A 24,000-nucleotide genomic window follows, 5' to 3' on the forward strand; every position below is an offset into this window, starting at 1 on the left:
TTGCTTCGACTTTGCTTAGCTCCTCGCTGTTGAGATTTCACATACTGGAGAGGTCTCCTAAGTTTGCTCTTGGTTCCTACTTTGTTGTCAGGGGGGATGATGAGTGGTGACCACCACCCATGTGTGGCACCACGGTAGGTAAACTGGGGCTCTCGTTTATCCTCACCTGAAAAACGAAACGGTGAACATGAAAGTGATCATACATGTCTGTGGTGGTGCTCAAATGGGAAGTCAGCAAGCCAGTAACAGGGAGAGGTCATTAGGGTGAACTGTGGTAGTGGGAGTGAAGAAGTGGGAGAGGACACCATGGAGTGTGAGATAATAAATACACTTTCTTACCACTTGTAGGGCATCTAGCAGGGTAGGTTTACCTGATGGTCTATGTTACGCCTTGGTCAGGAGGATCCTATCATTCAATGGTCAGTAGAAGGCAATTAGATGTGTATTTGGACTATAGTGACTCATTGGAGTTCCATAGCTATAGGTCTCTTAAAAATGAACCAAAAAAACCCTCTCAGTGGTATACAGCATTGTTGATACTGTGCAGATCTGGGTGGTGTTTCTTACCTTTCTTGGTTAGTTAATACAGTGATTTATGTGTGGGATATAGGCATTCCTTTGCAGATGCCCTTGCAATGTTCACATCACTCATTGTCACACAGGGCTCCCCAGGTGGTAACTGCAGTGGGAGATGCCCATGCTGCCAAGGGAAGGTGCTCAGGCACTCTTCTGCTTTTCATCTCTGTCTCTCTCACCTGTCTAGTTCTTGTAACTCCATCATGCAATTCTCCTTCCCTCCTTACCCAGGCTCTTAGTTCCCAGCTCACTTGAGCAATTTAGCCGGTGCTCCTTCCTCCTTTCCTCCTGTCCTGGTATGGCCAAGTTGACCGTTTTCTTCTCCCTTAGTGCCAGGAGTCACCAGGTGGTGCTATTTCCTAATTAAATGCCCTCCTTTGCATTGTTGCATAGTCCAGCTCTTGTAGAAGGGTTTTATGGTGTTTGGTTTTGTGATGGAGCTTTCTTTGGTGAGCAGCTGTGTCAGGTAGCTAGGAGTCTTGCTTCTCACCATGTGTTCAGTCTTAAATCAGCTTTTTTGAGACAAAGTTGTTCCCTGTGACTTAATCAGCAGGTGCCTTGTTCAATGTTGAGGTCCCAGAAAGGCTGGACTGCTTCTACACAGCTTTGTGACCACACTTGTATTCAAAAGCTGCTTTACTGTAGTGCAAAGCACGAGCAAGTCTCACTAGGGATGTCCTCAGGCTTTGCACTGTTCCATCCCTTCCAGCTAGTTAGTAGGGTTGGTGGAGATTTGTGTGTGTGTGGGGGACACAGCTCCCTTGAAGGGTGCTCCTCTTGTTTCTCCTTTTATCCTCTCATTATATTAGTTAGCTAGATTGATGCCATCTTATTTGCAACTGCTTTTTATAGAGATCATGCTCTTACTTGAAACTGTAGAGGCAGTTCAAAACAAGTTCAGCATCTTAAGCGAATAGCCAGTGTCCCCAAAAGCCACAATTTGAGATGAAGGAATGCAAATAAACACCAAGTTCCCGTCTTCGTTTTCACCAGGCTAAGCAATTTTTCCTCAGCAGCCATCCATACCACATGCGGTCAAAGGCATAAGAAGTTGATTGATTGAGATTCTGCTCTTTGATTTCAATTTAAAATCCTCCATTTCTCTCAGCAGATCAGCTACTGTTCTGGGTTTGATAACTTGTGTGGAGAGGGGAAGGAAATGTATAAAAAATGACACAGAGAATTAGCTGGAAATTTGATGTGGGGAAGCAGTTTCTAAATAATAACAGCGATTGAAAACTATTATCTTCGCTGTCCATACTCATGCTAGCATGGCGGTGTGGTTAGCTTGCACTTTGTATGATAAGATGCAGTGATTAAGCATATATATTTGAATTAGAGTATGGGTTTAGGGGTTTTTTTTTTGACCAAAGTAGATGTGCTTTAAAAATTGCTAAATTGGAGATTCCAGAGCTGGGTTGGCTGCAGTGTTAATTTGTTGTTATTATTTTTTAATATATTCTACAGTGTTGCTGTTCTTGAGTCACCTTGCAGAGAAAGGAACTGAGGTAGCTGGAGTATTGACCTATAGGCTATGTTTTCTTCATCAATTGCATTTGTTTTGCCTTATGGTTTTATTTCTTTATTCTATTGGAATTATTTTAAGTAATAGCTTTGAAGGAAGCTGGTTTGTTTTTCCTTTCCCTCCACAGCCTCCTGTCTCATAAATAAAGATCACTTTGTACTTCCATGCCAACTCCCATACACACAAAAGAGTTGGCAGGTCGCTGAAGAGCAGCACGGTTGGTAAACACTGGGTGGTTAAATGTACAGCAACCATGTGGGCCACTTTGTGATTTCTTGGGTAGTAGATAATTTAACTGACTACTAATCCTGCCACCCACTGCTAGTGCTGTGTAAAACAAGGATTTGCTTCTTACTGCTGATTTAATGCCATGTCAGTCACTGGACTGTGTACGAAGGAAAGGCAGCTCCCTTTCTGACTAGGTCATATTTCCAGCACTGCCTCTTGCCTTCTTCCCAAGGGAAAGAAACAGGATGGAAGATACGTCTGGTCTACTCATCTTAAGTTCTTCAGGCTGCAGCTGCAGCTCTCTATGCCTTCAACTCAGCATGAAGAGCTTGAGATTGGAGCCCAATTTATGATAACAGGATAATGCCAAGTATCTTGGAAACACTCTAGGATAGACTTTGGTTTCATGTAGTATAATGTATGCAAATATATGAATGTCTCTAAGAAGGTGAATTTTTTGCTAACATTAGCTACTCTACAGACATTAGCATTAAAGAAAGTGTATTTGAAACTTGGGCATTAGGGCTTTTTGTCTCTAAAAGGTTACTTACTGGTCTGGGAGTTGAGGAAGAGCAGTGGACCTGTGACAGTGAATACGGAGAAACTTATTAACTCCAGAGAAGCCTACAAAATGTCAGGACAAGTAAGGCTGCATTCCCTGTATGGCAGATACCAGAGCAGCTATGCATGATTGAGTTTAATTCCACAGAAGAATGTGTCCAGGGTGTGTGTGAAAGGAAACCACATGCTGAATAATCACACTGGTAAGGGAGCCAAAACGTGGCAGCAGGGATTTGGCTTCGGTAACTGGTTGGGAACCGGAAAGGTGGTCAGGGCTGCAGACACATCCAGCCCTGAGGTGGAGCAGATGGGCTGTCACTGTGCATGTTCTGCTAATCAGTGTGGACTAAAGGAAAACAAATTGAGAGAAGGGATCAGATGATGCGTTACACATTCAGAGGTATATTGGGTTTGTGTGGCAAGCTTTTGGTAGTGGGGAGGGACACAGGGATGGCTTTTATGAGAAGCTGCCAGAAGCTTCCCCAGTATCCAATACAGCAAATGCCAGCCAGCTCTAAGACGGACCCACCGCTGGCCAAGGCCGAGCCCATCAGTGATGGTGCTAGCACCTCTGTGGGAGCGTATTTAGGAAGGGGGGAAAAAACTGCGTGGGGAGAGAGGGGTGAGAATATATGAGAGGAACAACTCTGCAGACACCGAAGTCAGTAAAGAAGGAGGGGGAGGAGGCGCTCCAGAGCGGAGACTCCCCTGCAGCCCGGGGTGAAGACCACGGTGAGGAAGGCTGTGCCCCTCCAGCCCATGTTGGCTACTGGTGGAGCAGATCTCCACCTGCAGCCCATGGAGGACCCCACGCTGGAGCAGGGGGATGCCCAAAGGAGGCTGTGACCCCGTGGGAAGCCTGTGCTGGAACAGGCTCTTGGCAGGACCTGTGGACCCATGGGGAGAGGAGCCCACGCTGGAGCAGGGGAAGAGTGTGAGGAGCCCTCCCCCTGAGGAGGAAGGAGCAGCAGAGACAGTAGGTGATGAACTGACCACAACCCCCATTCCCCATCCTGTGCTGCTCAGGGGGAGGAGGTAGAGAAAATGGGGAGTGAAGTTGAGCTCTGGAAGAAGGGAGGGGTGGGGGAAGGTGTTCCAGTTTTTATTTCTCATTATCCTACTGTGATTTGTTTGGTAATAAATTAAGCTCACTTCCCCTTGTCAAGTCTGTTTCGTCTGTGATGGTGACTGGTGAATGATCTCTCCCTGTCATTATCTTGACCCATGGGCCTTTCAATATTTTCTCTCCGTTGTCCAGATGAGGAGGGGAGTGACAGAGCGACTTTGGGGGGCACCTGGTGTCCAGCCAGGGTCAACGCACTACACGAGGCCCTCAGATAGCATTAAGCCCTGGCCAGCAGATATATTTCTGTTTTAAAATGGCTACTAGGAATATGCAGGTGATACAGAAGGTGCATATAAATACCAAACAAATAAACTCAGCACTTAACTATCTCTTAAGGTACTTAAATGGTTCTTTGTCACTGTACTGACGAACACTTTACGACTATCACTGATTTAAATCCCCATAACGCTGTTACAAGGTAAAATCAAGTATTTGCTATTTTCATTTAACAGCTAGTGAGCTGAGAATGATAGCTCCAAGAATTCCTGTGCCAAATGCAGTCCTTGCAGCACTAGGAGGAGGAATTGTATTCTGATATGACAGGGCTGACCTGGTGGGAGTACAAGAATGTCTCTGAAAACAAGCGGTGCACTTCCTATGTGTAGAGGTAATTGAAGTTAATCTAATTCTAATGTGCACTGTAGCAAAAAGCCTTATTCTGTAGCTAAATCATGCTCTACAACACCAGCATTGGCCTGAAATGACACTAACAATTGGAGATGATGTGTAGGGTGTTTTACTATGGGAGAATTGACCCAGACCATCCCAACTTTATGGAAGTAATATACTGACTGACTTAAAAGGTAACAGTATTACCACATATTATGAGTTCAAAGAAGAGCACGCAACAATCAGAAATGGAGACAGGGGTGTTCTTGTAAGGTTCACACATGGACAGATGACCAAAAGAATTGTGGTGGTTCCTACTGAAGAAGTGAGACATTGCAGAATAATCCTCCCCTTCAAAACACAGTTGCATTGTGATCCTGTTTGTACTGGGATCTTGGGGAACTCAATTCCAGTACTCAGTGGGAGCGTTGCTGTTCATCTGGCAAGTACCCTCCACTCAGGGGAGTGCATGATAGCACATTGACACTCCTGGAGGTCAACTCTGGTTCAAATTCTTCCCTTTCAAAAATGTGCTTTGCAACTGAGCACCCCCCAGACCTTTGTAGAAACTCCTTGTAGATCACTGGTGGCAATAAGGCCATGTCTGCTGTTGCTGGGAGCTCTTGTTGCAGAAGTACCTTGCCAGCCTTGGTAATAAAGAAAGTCAAACAATTAAAGGTGGTGGTGTTGGGGTAGGGAGGAAAAACACAACAGACCTCTGGTCTGATAGGGGGCCTGTCAAGGAGTTGAGAACTTGTGCTGATGCTTTGGGAAGCAGGCGTGCCCCTGGGCCAGTTCTGTAGCTCTGAAAGGGGAATCCCAGCAAATAAACAGGAAAAGGGTCTTCTCCAAGAATCATGTTGCTCACAGGGGAAATAATCTATTTCTCATTGTACAGGGCTGTAACGAAAATTGGAATTTAGAAAAATGATGAGATGTGTATTCTTTTGAGTGCAGAAGCGAAGCTTCAGAGCACCTCGGCCTGCATCCCTCTGGTTCAGGCTGAAGCCTCAGGCAGTTTTATGCTGGTGAAGTAGCTGAGAGTCAGTGTGTCAGTCTAAGAGCTGCTCTTGTATTTTCATCTGTGTGCATATGCAGTGGTGGGATTTGCTCACTTGATACATCTTGCAGATGGAAAAACTGAATACAGCGAGAAGCTATTTGCACTTCTTCCTAGACACCACTCCACAGTGCATGGCTGCATTTTTGCTGGGGCAAGCCTGATACTTGGCAGATTCAGTTCAGTCCCAGGGGTGTCTCTGAACCCAGGTCTCCTGAAAGGTATTTCTCCTTACAGCAGTGTTTTCAGACAAGAAAATAATACCCAAATACAGGGAAGGACAAAGGATGTGTCTAAGGCTAGCAAAAAGTTTATTGGGTAGAGTAATTCTTGGATTGAAATACTGCCCTTGGAAACTCTGATCAGGAGTCTGTTGTGCATAACTCTTCCTTGTATGTTCATATGGTTGATAAAAATCCAAAGCCAGTTTCAGATGCAATTCAAGTGGCCTGCCACAGCCTTCCAGAGCAGCTGTAACTGGATTAGTAAGACATGGAAAGTATTGCAATGCCGCCTGCATCTGAGGGTCTGAGTAATGATTAAAATGTTAATGTCGGGCATAGAGGACTAAAGCAGGCTGCAAATTGCAAAGCTTTATTTTGATGTTCAGCTTGTAGCTTTTTCACCCCCATTGGAATTTAAAAGACAGTCATAATCCTGCACGCAGCCTTACCACATCATGTGCCTTTGGGTTGAGAACTGGTGTTTCCGAAAGCATTGAAGATGCAGGTTGGATATCTCAGTGCTGCATGCCAGACCTTGCTCGAGGAGTAGCATTCCTCCTAGATATCAGGCTTGACCAGGGCTGAGCATATGTTTCTGCAAAACCCCAGCAATACTTTACGATGCAGGCCTAGTGGTTTGTTTGATGATAGCTAATAAAATGCTAGCCACCTAGCAGTGCTGCAGTGTGATTATGCTGCTGTGAATTTTCAAATTCCATCAAAGTCCTGCTGAGGATAATGGGAATGGGCCAGGGGGATTCAACTGTAAATCAAAAACTAAAGCGTGGCCAATTCTGACAGTGGAAAGAACAGTTATTTTAATGTGCAGAAGCTGAACTGCCAAGTCAAAACCAGCTGCGCTTTACAGAGATACTAGAATGAAAGGTCTCTTCATTTGCATTTTTTGTAAGACTCATTGATTATATTTCTTCCCCTGAAGTTTAAGCCATGTCTTTCTACCTCAGATTTGCCTGGCCATTTGAAGAGATTCTGAGTGCCTTTTTTTGGTGTTTAAAATATCAAATACATTGATGATAAAGGACAGTGTTCTTTTTGGCAGCTTCATACTAATTCAGATTTTTTCATCTGTACATCAGTTACTCCAACAATGAAAGTTCTGCACTGGGCAAGGCAAGGACCTCTCCTTCCTCTCTGCTGTAGCACTGGCAAGAGTCAAATTGATGTAACAAAGAGGAGAATTTAGCTTGGGAAATCTCAAGCATAAACTGGCTCCTCTGTTATTTTTCAGTTAGTGATGAACCAGCCAAGAAGCTTGTCCGGTGGCATGAATGCATGACAGGGAGCCAGGAACTGTTGCTTCTCTTAGTAGTTAGGAGCAGCCAGCTTCCTCTCTCAGCAGATCCTCTTCAAGGAGAGTAGGACAGCTTTTTGACTGTACCCTTGTTCTGTATGTTTGATTGAGCCTTCCCCCAGCTCCTGTGTCTGGAAGGTGACACAAGGCAGCATTATCTCACTGGAAGGTGCACTGAGATCATTAGTGAGCCAAATTTGACCATGGTTGTTTCTGGTGCGTGCAGTTATTGCATGTCTTGATGCTCACCTGTCTTGAGAAAGCTTCAAAACGGCTTTCTGGTAGGCTCCTGTATTGCCTTCTGCCTGGGTTTGCATCGGTGTGAGCAGTTTTGTAATTCCAGTTGTACACCTGATGAAGAAGCTACTCCATGAGAGGCTGCCTGGGGGTTACACCTAATCAACCCTGACTGCATTGGTTGTGCTCTTTTTCTCTTGACCAGGGATCCTCAGAGGAAGGGCTGAGCTGCCAAATGCTCATGGTGCCTTTGCAGTTGGGGTGGTTAGCAGGTCAGCTTTTGGGGAGCCCCAGCACAAAGGGGCTCTAAGGGTCAGACACGTTCCCACTGTGAGGTGCAGGGGAGTCCTGCCAAGTTTGGGAAGCCACATGAGCCATGGGATCAGTTTCTTGTTATGGGAAAAGATAAAGACTTGTCACTTTCAAATGTTTCTCTTATTATTGTTGAAATAACATCTGCTTTACCTGCTTTTTTTTTGAGCATTTGGTATTGATACCCCCCAGATTGCTAGGGCATGATCATGCTTCTGGTATGTGAGACTAACACATGTTAAACAGAGACAGACAGACATTTTTAATTTGTAAAAATTTATACAAATTATAATACCATGAATTGAATCCTGGTTTTGTCTAAGCTAATGGGAAAACTTCCATGCTTCTGAATGAGTTGTGTGTTGAATCCCTCTTTTACCGAGATCAGTTCTCTGTTACTTCCCAATGCAGATTTTTGTGGCACCGATCTTCAGGGTATCTCAACCGTCTTTTAAAGCTGAAATGGGAAGTTAGTCATGAGATCTGTGGTGGTTACAAGCCAGATGTTCTTTTTTTTTTTTTTTTTTTTTTTTTTTAACTTTGAAAGTAGGAGGACCGAAGGCAGTTTCTTCAGTATGTTTATTCTTAGTGTGCCATTTCCTCATGTGAAGTGCTGTCTAGTATTCTTGTTTTATTTGTGTTTCCAAAATCCTAGAGTCATAAAGGGATATTTGCATGGTTTATCTAATTTTACATCTATTAAAAAAGCTCTATGTGTTAACATAGTACAGAAAGATTCTGCGTAGTCAAGAATAAAAAAGCTCTTGCAGCAGTATGCATAATTATAGGGCTGCTGTTTAGTCATCAGTCACGGTATGTGTGGATTTTTTTGTGAATTCGACATTTATTCTATTTCAGATGTAAAAAAGAATTTCCATGAAGAGTTTAGTTTGCTCAGCACAATAGGGCTTGACCCATCTGAATCTCTTAAAAGCTGTTATAATATCAAGGCTAAAGACTAACGTCCTAACCAGGGATGTGTTTACATAGTTCCCTTCAGTGTGGAAAAGTGCTTGGAGGACTGGGTCCCATGGTTGTGCAAAGATATGAGACATCCATATTTAAATTAAAGAGGTACATTTTTCTGCATTAGTTTTTTCTGCCAGGATAAACGCATCTGGACAGAGACTATACCAACTGCCTATTTGTAATGGGAAAATGGTTTTATTTTTAAAAATATTTTTCATATTGAACTTCTGCCTTTGCCCTTTTTTTTTTTTTTTAAATCTTCCTCTATGTTGCTGCAATTCAGCCAGAAAAAATCAGCAGCTCAGTTGTTGTTTGCCTGCAAATGAGCTGCCAGCATCATGTAATTCCGCTGGCTTGAAATACATTCTCATCTCCTTTACAGTAATGTGAGCCGAGAAGAGCCAAGTGAGGTGGTTCTCCGCGAGCAGGAGTGTGGGTGGAAGCACTGTTTTTTGTGGCATGCTGCTCTTCATCCTGGTGCTCTTAAATTCCTCATTCCTAAATCTGTGGGTTTTAGAAGAATAGAGAATGTCTTTTCAGGGTTAAAGGGTAAAAATCAGGAATTAGTCATGCTTGCATTGGTTCCTTGTATTTATCAGAAACATCTGATACAGCTTCAGATTTCTATATCCATTTTGCTGACCAGTGGGAGATTCTCAAGTTGTAGTTACTTCTTCTGGTAAGCAAATAGCAGTTTACTTGCTGTGGATTACATTTCTACTCCTTTCCTTCCTCCCCACTATTTATCTCGGTACAATGCAGTTTATAACTGGTATTTTGTAAGCATGCTACAAGGCTTATGAAGAGGAAAGTAGAAAAGCAAAATATGCAGTTGGTCCCATGCGTGACTCATCAAATGCATCATGAACACTTTGATTCAGAATAATTATTTTATATTTATTCTTTCTTGCCTCTCCTTTCATGAAGTGGTACACTCTTGATCATGATGAGTCAGTTAGTATAGTGCTGAAACCTTTGGATTTTCCTTGTGTAAGGATTTTTCTGAAGAATTGCAGGATCTGGTTCTTAAAGTGTGACATAACACCTGAGGACATATTCTGAGTTTCTGAAACTTGTCTAATCCACTCAGCTTGATACTGCTGTGACCTTTTACATGGTGTATGTTTGATGTTTTATGTACACCAACATGGAGTAAAACAAACAGGAAAAACAGATTAGAGGGTGTAAAAAGCTGGCAAAAAGCAGAACTTTGAGAACTGGAAAAATAAGTCATCTGCATGCCTGAGTGCTACCCAGGCATGTGGCTTGACAAGTTTGAAAAAAAAAAAGGAACAAAACAAGGATGATCATCCCCATCAGATGTTAGAAAAATGGATATATGTAGAGGAAGACCATATAGCAAAGGACAAAGCAGATCGTAGCAGAGGAGCTTTGTACAGCCTTAGCAAGCAGGTTTCATTTCAGTGCACTGCTGAGTAGTGAATTCCTTTTCTTCTTCTTTGAAGCAACCATGCTTTCCTTGAATTCTGTGAGATCGACCTGAAAGATAGTTCCCTATTGTCAGTAAAAGATAAGATCTGATTAGCAGTAAAAGATTGCAACTAATTCAAGTTATTGTATAATGTTCATGCACTGTGATTTGCTTTGCTTTTAGGCAGGTGAGCATCTTGGAGTACAGTAACATGGACTGAAAACTGTCTTAAGTAGTTTTAAATACTGTGATGGAATGGTAATCACTGCCTTAAGTGGTATCTTCTTTTTTACTTCCTTCCCCTCTGTGCTCTAATTATACTCCAGTAGCTGTCTGTCTGTGTCCTCCAGGCAACAAAACGGAAGCTGGGAGTGCTTGTTTCAACTGAACCCCTTGGTGCAATAAATTGCCTGGCTCCTGGAAAGCACTGACCACTGGCTGCAACAGTGGTCGTCCTAAAGACAGGCTCATTTGTGGTCCGTGTCCACTGGTTTCACTGAAGTTATGTCAGAGCTAAATTTAGCCCTTTCAGTAGTCCAACCCCAGGAGCAAAGTGTAAGAATGCCTTTAAGCTTCTTGAGGGCTACTGGTGTGCCTGACATATGCTTAAGTTCAGCCGTGCTTGTGAGAGCAATGGAAACTTTTAAAGTTCCTTTAACATTAGCATGAAACATTAGTAAGAACCACGAACTGAAAGATGAAGAGGTACGAGCTTCCAGGAAAATGAGCTAAGCTTTAATCCACGCTTGTGGATGTCGTGTCCTTGCCAGAGACCGGGCTGCTCTTGCTCAGGAGCTGTACTTGCAGTTGCCCTTCTGAGTGACCTGTCAAGGGAGCTGAAGGAAGTACACAAAACTTAAGCATCAACAGGTCATGGGAGTCAATGTCTACTTTTGAACATGGTGGCAGAAACTGTGTCCCTGCAAGAGGGAAATGTAGTTTCTTGCACTCAGTGGGTGGTAGTTCTGGTTTCTTCACAACATTTAAAATCTGGAATAATAATTAGATCCTCAGTTTCATTGCATAAGGTCTTTTTTTTTTTTTTTTTTTTTTTTCCCCCCCTTTCCTAAAGTGTTCTGCCATCCTGGTCTAGTAATTATGCAGAGATGTCAGCTGGAATTGGTAATGAAGGTAAAATTTGGGAATAGCAACAGGATGTGTTGCTGCTATTGATCAAAGGCTGTGGGGCTGGTTTTAAACACTGCTTCTCTCTGATCTTTTTTTCTTATTGATTGAACCCAGTAGATAAACAACCGTCTGTGTAGCATGAGCATTTATTATGGCTTTTAAGCTGACTAAGGGCACCTTTGAATTAAATATGAGAGTTTAAACGATGGTTTTCTAGTAAGCTCTGTCTATAAAGATTTAGCTTGGAGTGGTGATACAGTTTAATTTAAGCATGGTGAAAGGAAATCTAAATACAGGTATTCTTTCATATTCAAAAATAAGAAAATATTGCAAAATTGATTACAGGAAAGGCAAAGGCTTTATATATATATATGTGTGTGGTTATGTGTGGGCAAAGGTTGCTTTTTTTAATATATATTTATATGTGTAGTGTTCTTAAACTGTATTCTCTTGTCTTGGTACTTTTTGAGAAGTTTGTGTAGATTAGTCAAGTGTTTTAAAATATGGATAGAAACAGAACTACCAGGTGCAGTCTGGTAGTTCTGCAATCACTTCCAATTAAATTAATAGAAAAGTTTCCATTGACTTTTTAATGAGTTAGACTGGACCCTGGGCTGTCATTGTTAATGTCTTAGAAAGGTCAAGATCGATTTCCTGGCATCCTTTTTGTCTCTAAGGAGGCTCTTTACAATTCTATGGGAGACATAGTCATATTGCTATTTGTCTGCCTTGATAATTCTCTGTATAATTTAAGTTCTTCTACCTACCATCCAAGGCTTCATGGAATAACAGAGGCAAACCAAAAAATGCTGCATTTTCGGGAAGTTGTGTATATCATAAATGCCTAAAATAGTATTTCTGCATAATGTCAAGCTTTCCCCTGCACCCCCCGCGTTATTCTGAATTTTATTCCAGTACTGTACTGCTGTTATTTTTCCTTACTGACTGGGGGGGGAAGGAGGGTGTAAAAAAAAATTATTCCTGCAGATTAAAGCAGCCTGCCATGTTGCAGTGTACAGAGCAAGTTGTGTTGCATTTAAAGAAATGCTGTTTCACCACAGTTCAGTAACAACCTGCACAGGCATAGCTGCACATCTCTGGGGATCCAAGTCTTTGGACTCTTGTCTTTTCAAAACCACCCAAAGCCTTTGTGAAGTTCCCGCCAGGTAGGCTTGCTTGTCTTGCCATGAAAAGGTTAGTTCCACTAAGTTAGTGCTGTCAGTGTACTAAAAGGTTGGTGTTAGTAATCTGTTTTGGAAACATGCTTGGGCTGCCCTTGCAACAGACCTGAATGAAATTGTTTCTCTGGCTTTGCTGGGTAATATACCATGTGTTTGAAAGCACGGGATTTTCTCTTATAAGTAAATGGCTATGGTTGAAGTACTGCAGTCCTTGCAACAGGAATACAAAATCCACCCAAAAAAATACAAGGTTTAGAGAGAAGGGAGTGTTTGGGAAGAGGACCGGGGAGCTCCATTCACAGTGCTGACATTTGCAAAGGATAGTCCATGTGCTTGCTGTTCTTTTGAAATGTTTAACCTGCCCCACTTGCTACTAGAGAGATTTTAATTTCACAAATTAGTATTTGACTGTTTCTTCAGGTGAAGTATTGATATCTAGGGTCTCCTGAACTCACTGTCATGCTTTCCTTTATTTTCAGGATACTGGGGTTGGGAAATCAAGCATCGTTTGTCGATTTGTCCAGGATCACTTTGATCACAATATTAGTCCTACTATTGGGTAAGTGCCACGCAGAGTATCTTTTTTTATTCTGTATATTTTACCTCACTGCCCTCTGCTGAAGTTGTTGCTAAGTAAATGTCTTCTGCTCAAATAGAAAAATATTTTCCCTCTATTATCATAATTCTGAAAATTAGAGGGATTTTTTTTTTTCCTGTTTGAAGATTAAAATGTGAAGGCTAGCTTGCACTGAGGTGATATTACTTGTCTATATAGACTAGATTTTTATTCTTATTTTCTTCGAAATTAATCAAATGTTTTAAATATACAATCCTTGCAATCTGCAGTAGCTGTTGCAGCTCCAAAGTTCCTGTTTTTGAAGCTGTAAAGTGTTGCTTAGTGCTTTGAGAAGTCGAGTGACAACTGAAAGCACACACCCTGAAAACAACCAAAGAAAATGCTGCGCTTTTTTTGCCTTACTCAGTATTTTTATAAGCAATGCAGCATTGTTAAATTCGAGCAATTTGCAAATGGCTGTAGAGGAGAGCTCTGGTATATCATTCTCAGGAAATGTTTTGATCAGTCATATGTCATTTGATGTCATACAGTGCTTTTGTAACGACAGTGCATGGTATCAAATGCATTTTTATGAGCCAGGAAGAAGGTTACCACAACAGAAATTATTCATCAGTATCCAGGTAGGATGGAGGGAAATAAAATATACTGGAGTTTAGCAGTCTCTCCTAGCCAGCTTTCAATTGAAATGCTCTAATATGGAAAAAGCCTATAAATTTGTAACCCTCTTTCCTAAAAGAAGAAAAATCTCACTTTTGAAAACAGAGAAATTGCATTTCCTACAAAATATACGAGAAGCCGTGAAGATTTCCTGATCTGAGTTGAGAAGGAGGAGAACTTTTTTCCATTTGTTCACCACATGCGTTCCAGCAGGTGATATTTCTGTTCCCTGGTGATCCAGTGTCCTGCATTTAAGTGAAAAGTTGCACGTTTGTTGTGTGGTATGATGCTGGCTGAGAAGATGGAGCTAGCTAGCAGCAGAAGCTATGTGTGAGCAGCAGGAGCATTTGTGTTCCTGGGACCGTGCACAAATGCCCTCTGAACCTCAGAGGCTTTTCCCTTCTTTTAAAATACATATGTAGGTATCATATATTCTACCTGAGAATGGGGAGACTTTCACTTCTGTAGGCATTTTATCAAGGTTTTAGAGTTTCCCTGTATGCAGTCTAACCCAACAGAACGGGCTAAGGTCTGTAGGTGGCATATTCAGAGTGTTAGTCATGTTATACATTTCTGCTGCTTCCTTCTTTTCAGAGCATCCTTCATGACTAAAACTGTGCCTTGCGGGAATGAGCTTCATAAATTTCTGATCTGGGACACAGCTGGTCAGGAACGGGTGAGTATTCCTTTGCAGTACATCTTTTTTATCCTGGACTCTTTTAAAGCATTGGCATACTTTTTCTAAAGCTTTCATCTGAAGAAGACTTTGTAAGTATAAACCTACTGAACCTTTGCAGGGCTCTGTGAAGCAGGTGGTCAGCAGTCACCAAGTACATATGTTCCAATTCCACAGGTGGGGCAATGCAGAGGCAGGCTGACCACACCACTTAGCCTGGTGTGAGTTGTCAGACACTTTCCTCAAGACAGCTTGGGCAGTGCCCAAGTGGTCTCCAGCTCCTCTCTGGTTTCATCAGGGTTACATGTGGCAGCTTTCGTTGGTGTTTGAAAGCACTTGACTTCCAGCACATAGGGCTGGTGGGTGGTTTGAACTTAGGTGGTGACTCCAGGCAGAGTTGGGACCTTGAACATGGGCACGGGTTGTGTCCTCTGTTACTATATTGGAAATTAGCACAGGCAACCTGAACTACCTAGGGCTTTCATCTTGATTTTTATGTTTTCCTTTGACTTTTCAAAAAAGCCATAACAGAGTTTGTGGGCATTATTTCATATTGACTGTGTGTAAGCCTGGTTGGTCATTTGTTTCTTTCAATATCTTCAATGGTGATGCAGTAAAAGGCTGTAGAACTGTAGAGTTCTCTTAGTATATACCCACATTTATCTTGAGAAATTTGAAAGAAATGGAAAAACTCATGCACACATTTTAAAGTATCTTCAAACTTTCTTGTGAAATTACAGTGTTTCTGTTCATAGAGAAATGTAGCTATGCTCATGTGAGGTTGGGGTAAAATGAGATGCTTATACAGGCTGTAATGTCATTCCTGATATATCCCACTGTTTTCTCCATGCCTTGTATTTGAATTGCAGGCAGTGAAGATTTTTGCTGTTAAGTGCAGGAAATGCTTATGCTTTTATTTACAATGTGCAGCGTGATGTACAGTAGCCCTGATGAAATCTGTTGACTCTGAGCAATTCAGTATGTTATTTATGATGGGAAAACGGATCTTGAAAAACATATTTGAAGTATATCATAATTCCTTCCCCTGAATTTTGTTTGTTCCATTTCTGCATGATCTGGAGCTGATAACTGACTAATTATTGCAAGAGGCAGCAAAGGTTCAGTTTTCTTTCCCATTGTTTGAGTTTCCTTTCTTATTCTCTTTTTCTTCCCTCCACTGTCCCGCTTTGCTTTTTCTTTTTTTTTTTTTTTTTTCTTTTAGCTCTTTAGCACACACAACTTGGTTCTTGATATTTAGATATAAGTATTAATCTATTTTCTCACAGTCTTAAGACTCTCAAAACTTTTTTTTAAAGTAGGTGAATATTAATAAAGTTGTATTTACTGAACTAAATGATGCCTCGTTTGAGGCAGGAAATGTGCAACTGAGCTCTGACTCTTGGACACAAAATCCATCCTTCCCATTTAGTCCCTTATGTTTCCTTTCAGGTTTTTTTTAAGCTCATGATTTTTCAAACATCTGCTTTCCTTTTTTTTGGTGTCCAAAAATGATGAGCAGTGACTACCACAAACCTTGTTAAATTGCTCAGAAACTATTACAGATAAGTTATGTTACAGGTTTTCATAACCTCTTTAGGCCAAAGACCATCTTTCTCTTCTGTATTTGCACAATGTATTCCCAATCCTTCACTAGGACTCCAGGAAAATGGGGTGATACAGTGAACAAACTTGATGGATGTTGAGTGCTAGGTACTGAGGTAGACAAGTTTCCTAAGGTTAGGTCCATACTGTTGCAGGTCGTTTCCTGTCCTAGAACATCCCCATTTTACAGCTAAACACATGATGCTTTTCAATAGCTTATTCACTTTAATTTGTAGCTGGGATTTTGGTTATTTTGTCTTATGTTGCTTCTTCTCATCTGCTATATAAGAACAAATGTCTCCCCCTGTTAATTTCTTTCTCATTATCCTTTGAACAACAGTGATGACCCAAAGCTTCCAGCCTGTCCCAACCTCTGGGCCTATTGCTGTTTTTCATAGTGTACAAATAAATGTCTTCCAAGTGGTATTTCTGCTGTGAGAGCTGTTGTCCTTCTCTTGTTCTTTGTGATTTTTGTTGAGGCTTTATGTTCCACTGCTAGTCTGGAAGCGTCATCAATGCCCCTATTGTCTATACTGCTGATAGCGTCGTTTAGGACTTCCTGCTCTTTCAACGTTGCCTTCAACGTTGCCTTTGGTTGGCTTCCTTCTCCTAAACACAAGGCCAAGCATAGGACTTGCGTGTGCGTATTGTGGAGTTGGGGTGCTCTGTGCTTCCCAGATGTGCCAGATGTTGCTGTGTCTATGTGTTGACATGGAGCCTTCACGGCAGAAGAGCACTGGATCAGATTAAACTGAAGCCTTACTTATACCGCGAAAGTTAAGCTTAGACCTTAACTGTGGTAGACCAGGCAGGTGGAAACAGCAGCCAGAAGCACTTCTGTGCTCCTCATTCATGAGTTTCTCCTTTTTCATGAGTTTTCTCCTCCGTTTTCAGGAGTTTCTCTGGGCATCAAACTGGGAAACTACCAGCTTGGAGACTTTAGAGAAACCACTCTTAAATATCTTAGTCTCAAGCCCTTATTTAAGGCATGCTCTATGAGAACCCATGTGCCTCCTGCCTGCCTTCAGTCAGCTGGGAGAAACTGGAAATTCACGTGGCTGTTTCTGAAAAGGAGCGGAGTCCTGGGTGCTCAGAGAAGCCAGCTGGAAGCTCTCAGCACCCCCTTGAGGCATTAAATCAATATTCAGATAGCCACTTGTAATGTTGCAAACCTTCAGAAATGCAGGTCACTGCTGGGTTTAAAACCTTGTAGGAGCACCTGGCTTAGTTGAAGAACCTTAATATCCAGACCTGCCAGTTGGAGGTTGGTCATGGAGAACAGGTAACTTCTGATTCATATGGATAACAGATTTTATTTCTTTTTGTCAGTAAACCTGAAATTGTAGGCAGAGTAGAAAAGGAACCAGAATTGCAATTTTGTGGAAGATAATGAGCAAACGTCACTTCTGCAGAATGACAATAATGCAGCAGAAAATGGAGATCAAAAGCATTTCCATCGTAGCCTTGGTGGGAGTGAATGCTCAGTGTGCTTCCTGAAGGAGACATTGGAGAGGGGTACATGGCTCTGCAGCAGCTCTCTGTGGAAAATGCACATTGTACTTGATTACAAAAGGAGAGAGCTTCTTAATCCTTTTATCTTGTTTTCTCTTTTCCCTTTTTGGGTAGGGAGAACCTTAAACTGTCAGAACACTTAAGAAAATCCCCCTACTTTTCTGTGCCTAATTATTAGCCTCTGCAGACCCAGCTGCTTTGTGTTGGTGTGCTATCAGACAAGCTCGCTTTATTCTGTTTCTTGGAGTCACTTTCCCTCCATCCCACTATTTTCCAAATGTCACTTTTTTTCCTATCTCACTTTTTCCCTACCAGCTTTAAATTGTTGCAGTGGACTTCAGGACTTAAATGTATGACAATTATGGTATTGTTAGCAAAGATTTCTTCCCCTAAGAAGTCTCTTCACAAGTTAGTTAATGATGTTTTTATTAGCATATATTTTCGTTCATGGTGCCCTAAGTAGCTTCTAATTGCAACGCTTTGTCTGAATACCTTGGGTGGCTGCCAGCTTTCCATTTTGCCAGCTGAGGAATATTGTAGGAAACAGGGAACCTGAGAGCTGTGTTTCTAGGGCAGGAAAATTTATCTCTGTCCTTTTTAAATTTACTGTGTTGAACTCTGGGATTTTTAATTTCATTAACTAGAAGGAGCCTCAATTACTTGAGCCCATTTTAAACCTTGATAGGAATTACTCTGAGTTGTGGGTGTTTGTGTTTTTTGTTGTTGTTGTTGTTTTTTGTTTTTTTTTTTTGTTATTTTTTTTTTTTTTTAAACTGCTCCATTTCCAGGAAAAGACTGACTGATGAGATACCTACAGTGCTTTGTAGTCCCCTCTTTTCTGAGTGAAAGTAGTTGTCCTAGTGACTCAGAGATTGTGTCACAAGGTAGGGGGTGAAAATGCTCCTTGAGAGGAGGAGGACTTGTCTTTGCTGCAGTCTTGTCTGGGACATTTCTGCTAAGCTGAGCAACCTAATCGCTGAGTTTCTGAAACCAGACTATCCTGAGAGGAGTTAACACCAACTAGCAATGACTTAAATTACTTCTGCAGTCAAGGCATGGCCTAAATTTTGCTCTACCATTTTATACAGGTGACTGTGATGGTAGCTCACAGCTCAGTCCAGTGTGGAAGTGGTTCCTTGCATGTGATGTAAGGACTACCCTGCAGTGGGCTGCTGCTTGCATGCTGCAAAGGTCAACAGGTGATTTGGTAGAATATGTGTTCATGAGAGCACAAGTGGCATTAGAGCTAGCAAGTGAATATGTTATTTTTACTATTTTTAGAGTGAGTGTAAAGCTTGGTAAATCATTTGAGAGATGTATGTGGATGGGTTTTTTCCTAAGCTTCAACAAACTTCTAGCATGTGTAGCTTGACAGCGAGCTGCAGTTTAGGTGTAAAGTCTTTTGCATCCTTTGTTTAATGACTGTAAACTTCAGAAGGGCTAAGCACAGGTCACTTCCGTGATGTTGCGAAAGTTTGTTTTCTGCTTATTTAAAGTATCTTCAAAAGATTATCCTAAAATGTTGGATTTTTCCCTCTTCAAGAATTCTTACATATTTGAGAAAAATATTCATTCCTATATATAGATATCTTCTTCAATTTAACTAACAAAAAATACCTGTAGGTCAGAGACAGACAGATCTTTCCCAGTTTATTCAGCTTGCGAGAATCCCGAGAACTGGAATCTCAGTCTTCAGTCATATGGGGAAAACTACTCCAGGTTATAAAGTGCTAAATGGTATCTGATAGTGGCTTTCATGCATAACATTTTTCCATTCACTCTTTGCCAGCTGAGAATGTTAGGAATTTTGTATCCCTCCCCATGCAGCTTCTTGTGTGAGAAGCTTATGTGTCAGAGTGATCTGTTTGACACTTCTGGTTTTTGCCTTTACTTCTCTCCACACCCCAGTTTTCTGTTTGTTGGCAGCTGCTGCCTTGAAGGTGACAGGAACAAGGTGACATGTAAATGCCCAGACTTGGGCAAGTGGAAGCTCCCAAGCTGTGGAATAGGTACTGTTCAGTGCAGCTTCCATGAGGTCGTGCAGCACAGAGGTGGCAACCTCTGGCCCTTCCCCCATGGGTGCTTACCTGATCCATGGAAGCAGTTAAGGCAGCTCTCCTAAACAGGCTGGTGGTAACGTGTTTCTGGCACTGGTCTACCATGCTCTTCACCATGAGAACCTCAGCAGTTTGGGTTGTAGGAATGGGATCCAAAGCATGAAGAGGAACGTGCTTCAGGTGGGTTTGGGGATGGGACTGAAGGGGTTTGTGGGGGTGGAATGGCAGGAAAGACCAAGGATAGGAGAAACAGGACACCCAAAATCACCTGCGGTGAGGCTGGGAATGGACTGCTGAGTGAGGGGACTGAGGTGCATGAAAGTCCTAGTCTGGGAAGGAAGTTGCAGAGCGATGTCACTGCCCACACACGTAAGCGGCTAGCAGAGAGCCAGAAGCTGTGGCTGACCTTACCATTAATGACACCCATATAAAGAAAGGGTTAGGATCTCTGACCTTGAGAGGAGCCAAGTGGTTTGGTCTTGGCCACTCAGATGCAACATACATAGTCAGAGTGCAGCTTCTCAAGAATGGGAATGAAATCTAGTCAAACGATTACAGCTGCCAGGAAGCAACTCTTGTGCTGCTATGCACCTGCAGATGCTTGAAAAGGCACCATGTGGAAAAATCTTAGCTGAATTCAACCCTTGATGTGAGAAGGTGCATAGTGTTTGCTGAGCACGGGTTTGGTTCTGCTTACTCTGTGCATCTTTACCCTTTCCAGCCATGCTTGTAGGCAGAATTACAATCCTTTTGCAGCAAGAACAAGCAATGTTCCTTACAGTCTAGGATGGTAAAAGCAAACCAATAGAGGAGTTGTGGAGGGTTTTTTGGCTTTATTTTTTGTTTCTTTTTTTTTTCTTCTTGGCTGTGGAGTTTGGAAGAGAGAGCCCTGCGGTGGCAGTAAGCCAGCGCTGGGGTGTAGCACTACAGGATGGTGCAAAGAGCTGCTGACATGAATTACTGTTCCCTGGTGTGCCTGGCAGATTGAATGAATCCACACTGTCTTCAGCAGCATTTGTCAGCCTCTATATAAATAGGCAGGAGTGGTAGTTTTTTATTTCTCTATTTGGCCTTTGTTTTGCTTTCTAAACCAGCATTACATAAGACACGGTGAAGAGACTTTCACTACCACAGTTTGGGTGTGATTTATGTTGTGTTCCATTGAATTTGGTTTTTTCTTCTGAGTATTGCAATATGGCTACTCTGTGGGTTTTTCTTCTTCCCCATTCTGTACTGTTAGCACAGAGGAAATGTGAAAAGCATTACCTGTGACTAAATACACCCCTCCATGATGACATGCATAGGAAACAGAAGGCAAAATACTGCAGAGCTCTTAAACAGGTGATAAATTCCTTAATGGCTGGTTCCATTTTTCTGCCCTTTGCAAGGGCAAAGCTTCTGTTGACTTCAGTGAGATGGCCAGATCAGGGGTTGCAGAATCCCAAAATACTCCTGGAATCAACAAGAGCAACTCTGGTTATGCTGAACTTGCATTTGCACCATGTCAGACTGAATTTTTCCTCTGTGCTGCAGGGCTGTAGAGCTGTAAAGGTTGGGTGACTTCTAGTTGGATACTGAGAGGAAAAGGGGATTTGCTTTCAGAAGAAATTTCTTGATGTGCATGTGGCCTCACTTCTTTAGTGTCAGAGATGATGAACCGCCAGTGTAAAGTGAATGTGTTAGTAGAGGAGCACAAGTACAAAGGTGCTCTGAACCCAGCTAGCATTGCACCCAACTGTGTCGATATGTGGCATGCTGTCTGGTGTCCTCTAAGGAAGCAAGCCCTAAAAGTCTGCATGAAGCTACACAAGTCATTGATTTAATTTTTTGGCATGTCTTTGGTGAAATAAGTTTCTTTCTTATATTATGAATGGCTCTTTCAGCCTGGCTGTAGCTGTTGAATTGGAAAATGTACCCCTCCAACTTAACTGTTGAATTGCATGGCTTAGTGACCTCAGCCTCACAAGTTGTTATCAACCCATATAGAAGCAGAACAGGCCTAATGAGTGCTCAGGTGGATCAGTATTTGCAAACAGGCAAACTTTTTATGGATATTGAATGAGAGTCACAGGACTTCTAAATTTCCATCGTAGGTGAGCTGCTAATGGTAGTGCACTTGTTACACAAAGATGGGAGGTATTCCCAGTGCCTAGAAGGACATGGAGGGAAATGGTGGGAATTAAGTTCAGTAGTAAAGCATCAAGTCCTTGTACCTGTTGACTCCCAACAAAAATGTATGCTGTGAAGTTGTAGATGATTTTTTTGGAAGCAGAGGAGGAAAATCACCTGTGAATGTATTTACTGGTTAAAGGATGATCTTGTGTGTATGATGTAGTCATGGGAAATGTGTTACATGGACAGGGAAGTGCAGTTAAGGCTGTTTTACGTGTACAGTGCTGCCTACAACCTGGTTACTGACAATTAGGAAAGATGAACTGAAGCTGGCCCAGGCACGGAGAAAGGCGATTACACCCTGCTTTTTCCCCATTACCTTATCTTCAGACTAGAAGAGCCTGGTTTAGCAGATTGAAGAAGACTGCAAGACTGCTCTATATTCATATTTCAGCTAAAGGCAAGCATTGATGCTTGAATTACTATTAGTAAGTCAAGGTGCAAATAAATTACAAGTAATTTAGGAATTAGGAATTGAGAATTTTATTAATTGTCAAAATAATATGATCCCTGTAGAAGTATCACAGGAAAAAAAAACCCCAGATTATTTTAGTCTGGACCTTGATCAGCTTTTGAATTGGGTTAGCAGTGTGGTTATTTGTGATGGTGGGAGCTGATAGATGGCTGGTTTGGGTCTCTGTTTCCCTGTTAGCTCAAGGCGATGTGAGCTGCTGCTGGCTGCAGGTGGGGGTGGCATCTGCCAGAGCATGTCTCTTGGCTGCGGGTTACGGGGGGCTGGCTCCCTGGCAAGTTGGGGTTGCGACCTGGGTGTCCATGTGACAGAGCTGGGGGTGGCTGTCCAAGCGTTGCAGGTGGCCCTTCTCGGGAAGTATAGCTGTTCTCATGCCAAATCTTGAACTGCTCCTGTTTCTCCTAATTTACTTGGGAATTACTGGATACAGAAATACTGGGCTATAAAATCAAGGTTATAGACATTGTAATTTATAATACAGAAGGTAGTCCCATGAGATTTAATTTTGTGAGCAGGTTTTTTTGTGTGTCACTTGTTTTGGACATCTGTCCTACATTTAGACCTTGACAGGTCAAAAATGTGCACATTAGTATTTTGTATCCCTTTAATTAATTCTGTGTGACTCTCTTTTTTCCAGGTAATTAGGCCAGGAAAAGGTTCAAGAGGATTTTGCTTTTGGGCACTGATCTAAAAGAAAAAAAAAATCAAATAAACATAATTATTTGCATAATATTTTTATTAGTACATTTGTGATATTAGAAAATCCATGCTTATGAAATGCATTCATTATAAGTATTATTAGATCATGAAATTTACTCAGAGTTACAATTTTTCAACCCCTCTTGATTTGTTCAGTGTTGCAAAGAGTCTTTTAATGTTTTCCTGTGGACAACAGTGATTTCTTATGACTGGGACATAGTGTGTCATTTTGTTTGTTTATTAGACTGCACAAAAGAATGACAAAGGGGATGTAATTTTGGTTTTATTTGATATCCAGTACTGTGATAACTGATAGTTGTTACTAGTGTATTTTCAATTGTTATTAAACAATTGTAAAGTGCCTTTTTTTCCTCACAGGCCATGGGAAATTGCATTAAGATGCATTGTAATCGCATTTTGGTCACTTTGTCCGTTATAAAATATGAAATCTTGAGTGTCAGGTTTATTCAAATAGGAATGTAAATTTACATGCCAGATGAGATCTATCACTTGATATTAAAAAAGCCCAAATCCTGAAGCTACATGCCCGAACATGGATAAAATATTTTATCCTCTTAATAGGCCTCATAGATAAAATATTACTGTAGAATCACAAAAGAGGAAATAACTGTCCTGTCAGCTGAGCAGATAAATAGATTTACAGTAGACTAAGGATGTGATGCTTATGGATTAACAACAACTACTGAACCTGAGTGCCTTTCAAAGGTGGTTGCCTTTACGAGCCTAGCTTGCTGTGGTCTTGCCCTCCCTCTTTCCAAGGTTGTGAGGAATTGGAATATTTAGATTATTTTGTCTTAAATAGCAGAGGAACTGCATTCCTCCCATATGCTGTGCCTCTGGTCATCGCTTTTTATGTTTCTTGATACAAGAAGCAGGTCAAACATGGTTTGACATTGTTTGGCATTCGTTACTAAAATGCAACACACTGTTGAAGTGATTAATTATTAAATTTACAAAAATGTTTCAAAATAAGTTTTATTTGCTTCTGCATATTACCTATACTGATTTAAAATGGTTATTGCTTCCATTATAGGAAAAAAAAAAGAGTAAAATTGCCAATGGCAGTAGACTGTAC

The 24,000-nt window shown here is 41.7% G+C and overlaps 1 protein-coding gene across 3 annotated transcripts in view; it reads left to right on the plus strand.

The window, feature by feature from the left end:
• The window catches only part of RAB31 (RAB31, member RAS oncogene family), a 70,151-nt gene that overhangs the window by 14,558 nt on the left and 31,593 nt on the right, over positions 1–24,000 (plus strand). For all 3 annotated transcript variants that reach the window (XM_033010646.2, XM_033010645.2, XM_042798222.1), the window contains exons 2-3: positions 12,960–13,039; positions 14,309–14,390. In XM_033010646.2, the coding sequence (XP_032866537.2) occupies positions 12,960–13,039; positions 14,309–14,390 (162 nt within the window). The remainder of the gene's footprint in view (positions 1–12,959; positions 13,040–14,308; positions 14,391–24,000) is intronic.

Source organism: Tyto alba, unplaced genomic scaffold (assembly GCF_018691265.1).
Source record: "Tyto alba isolate M040663 unplaced genomic scaffold, T.alba_DEE_v4.0 Super-Scaffold_27, whole genome shotgun sequence".
Taxonomy (NCBI): Eukaryota; Metazoa; Chordata; class Aves; order Strigiformes; family Tytonidae; genus Tyto; species Tyto alba.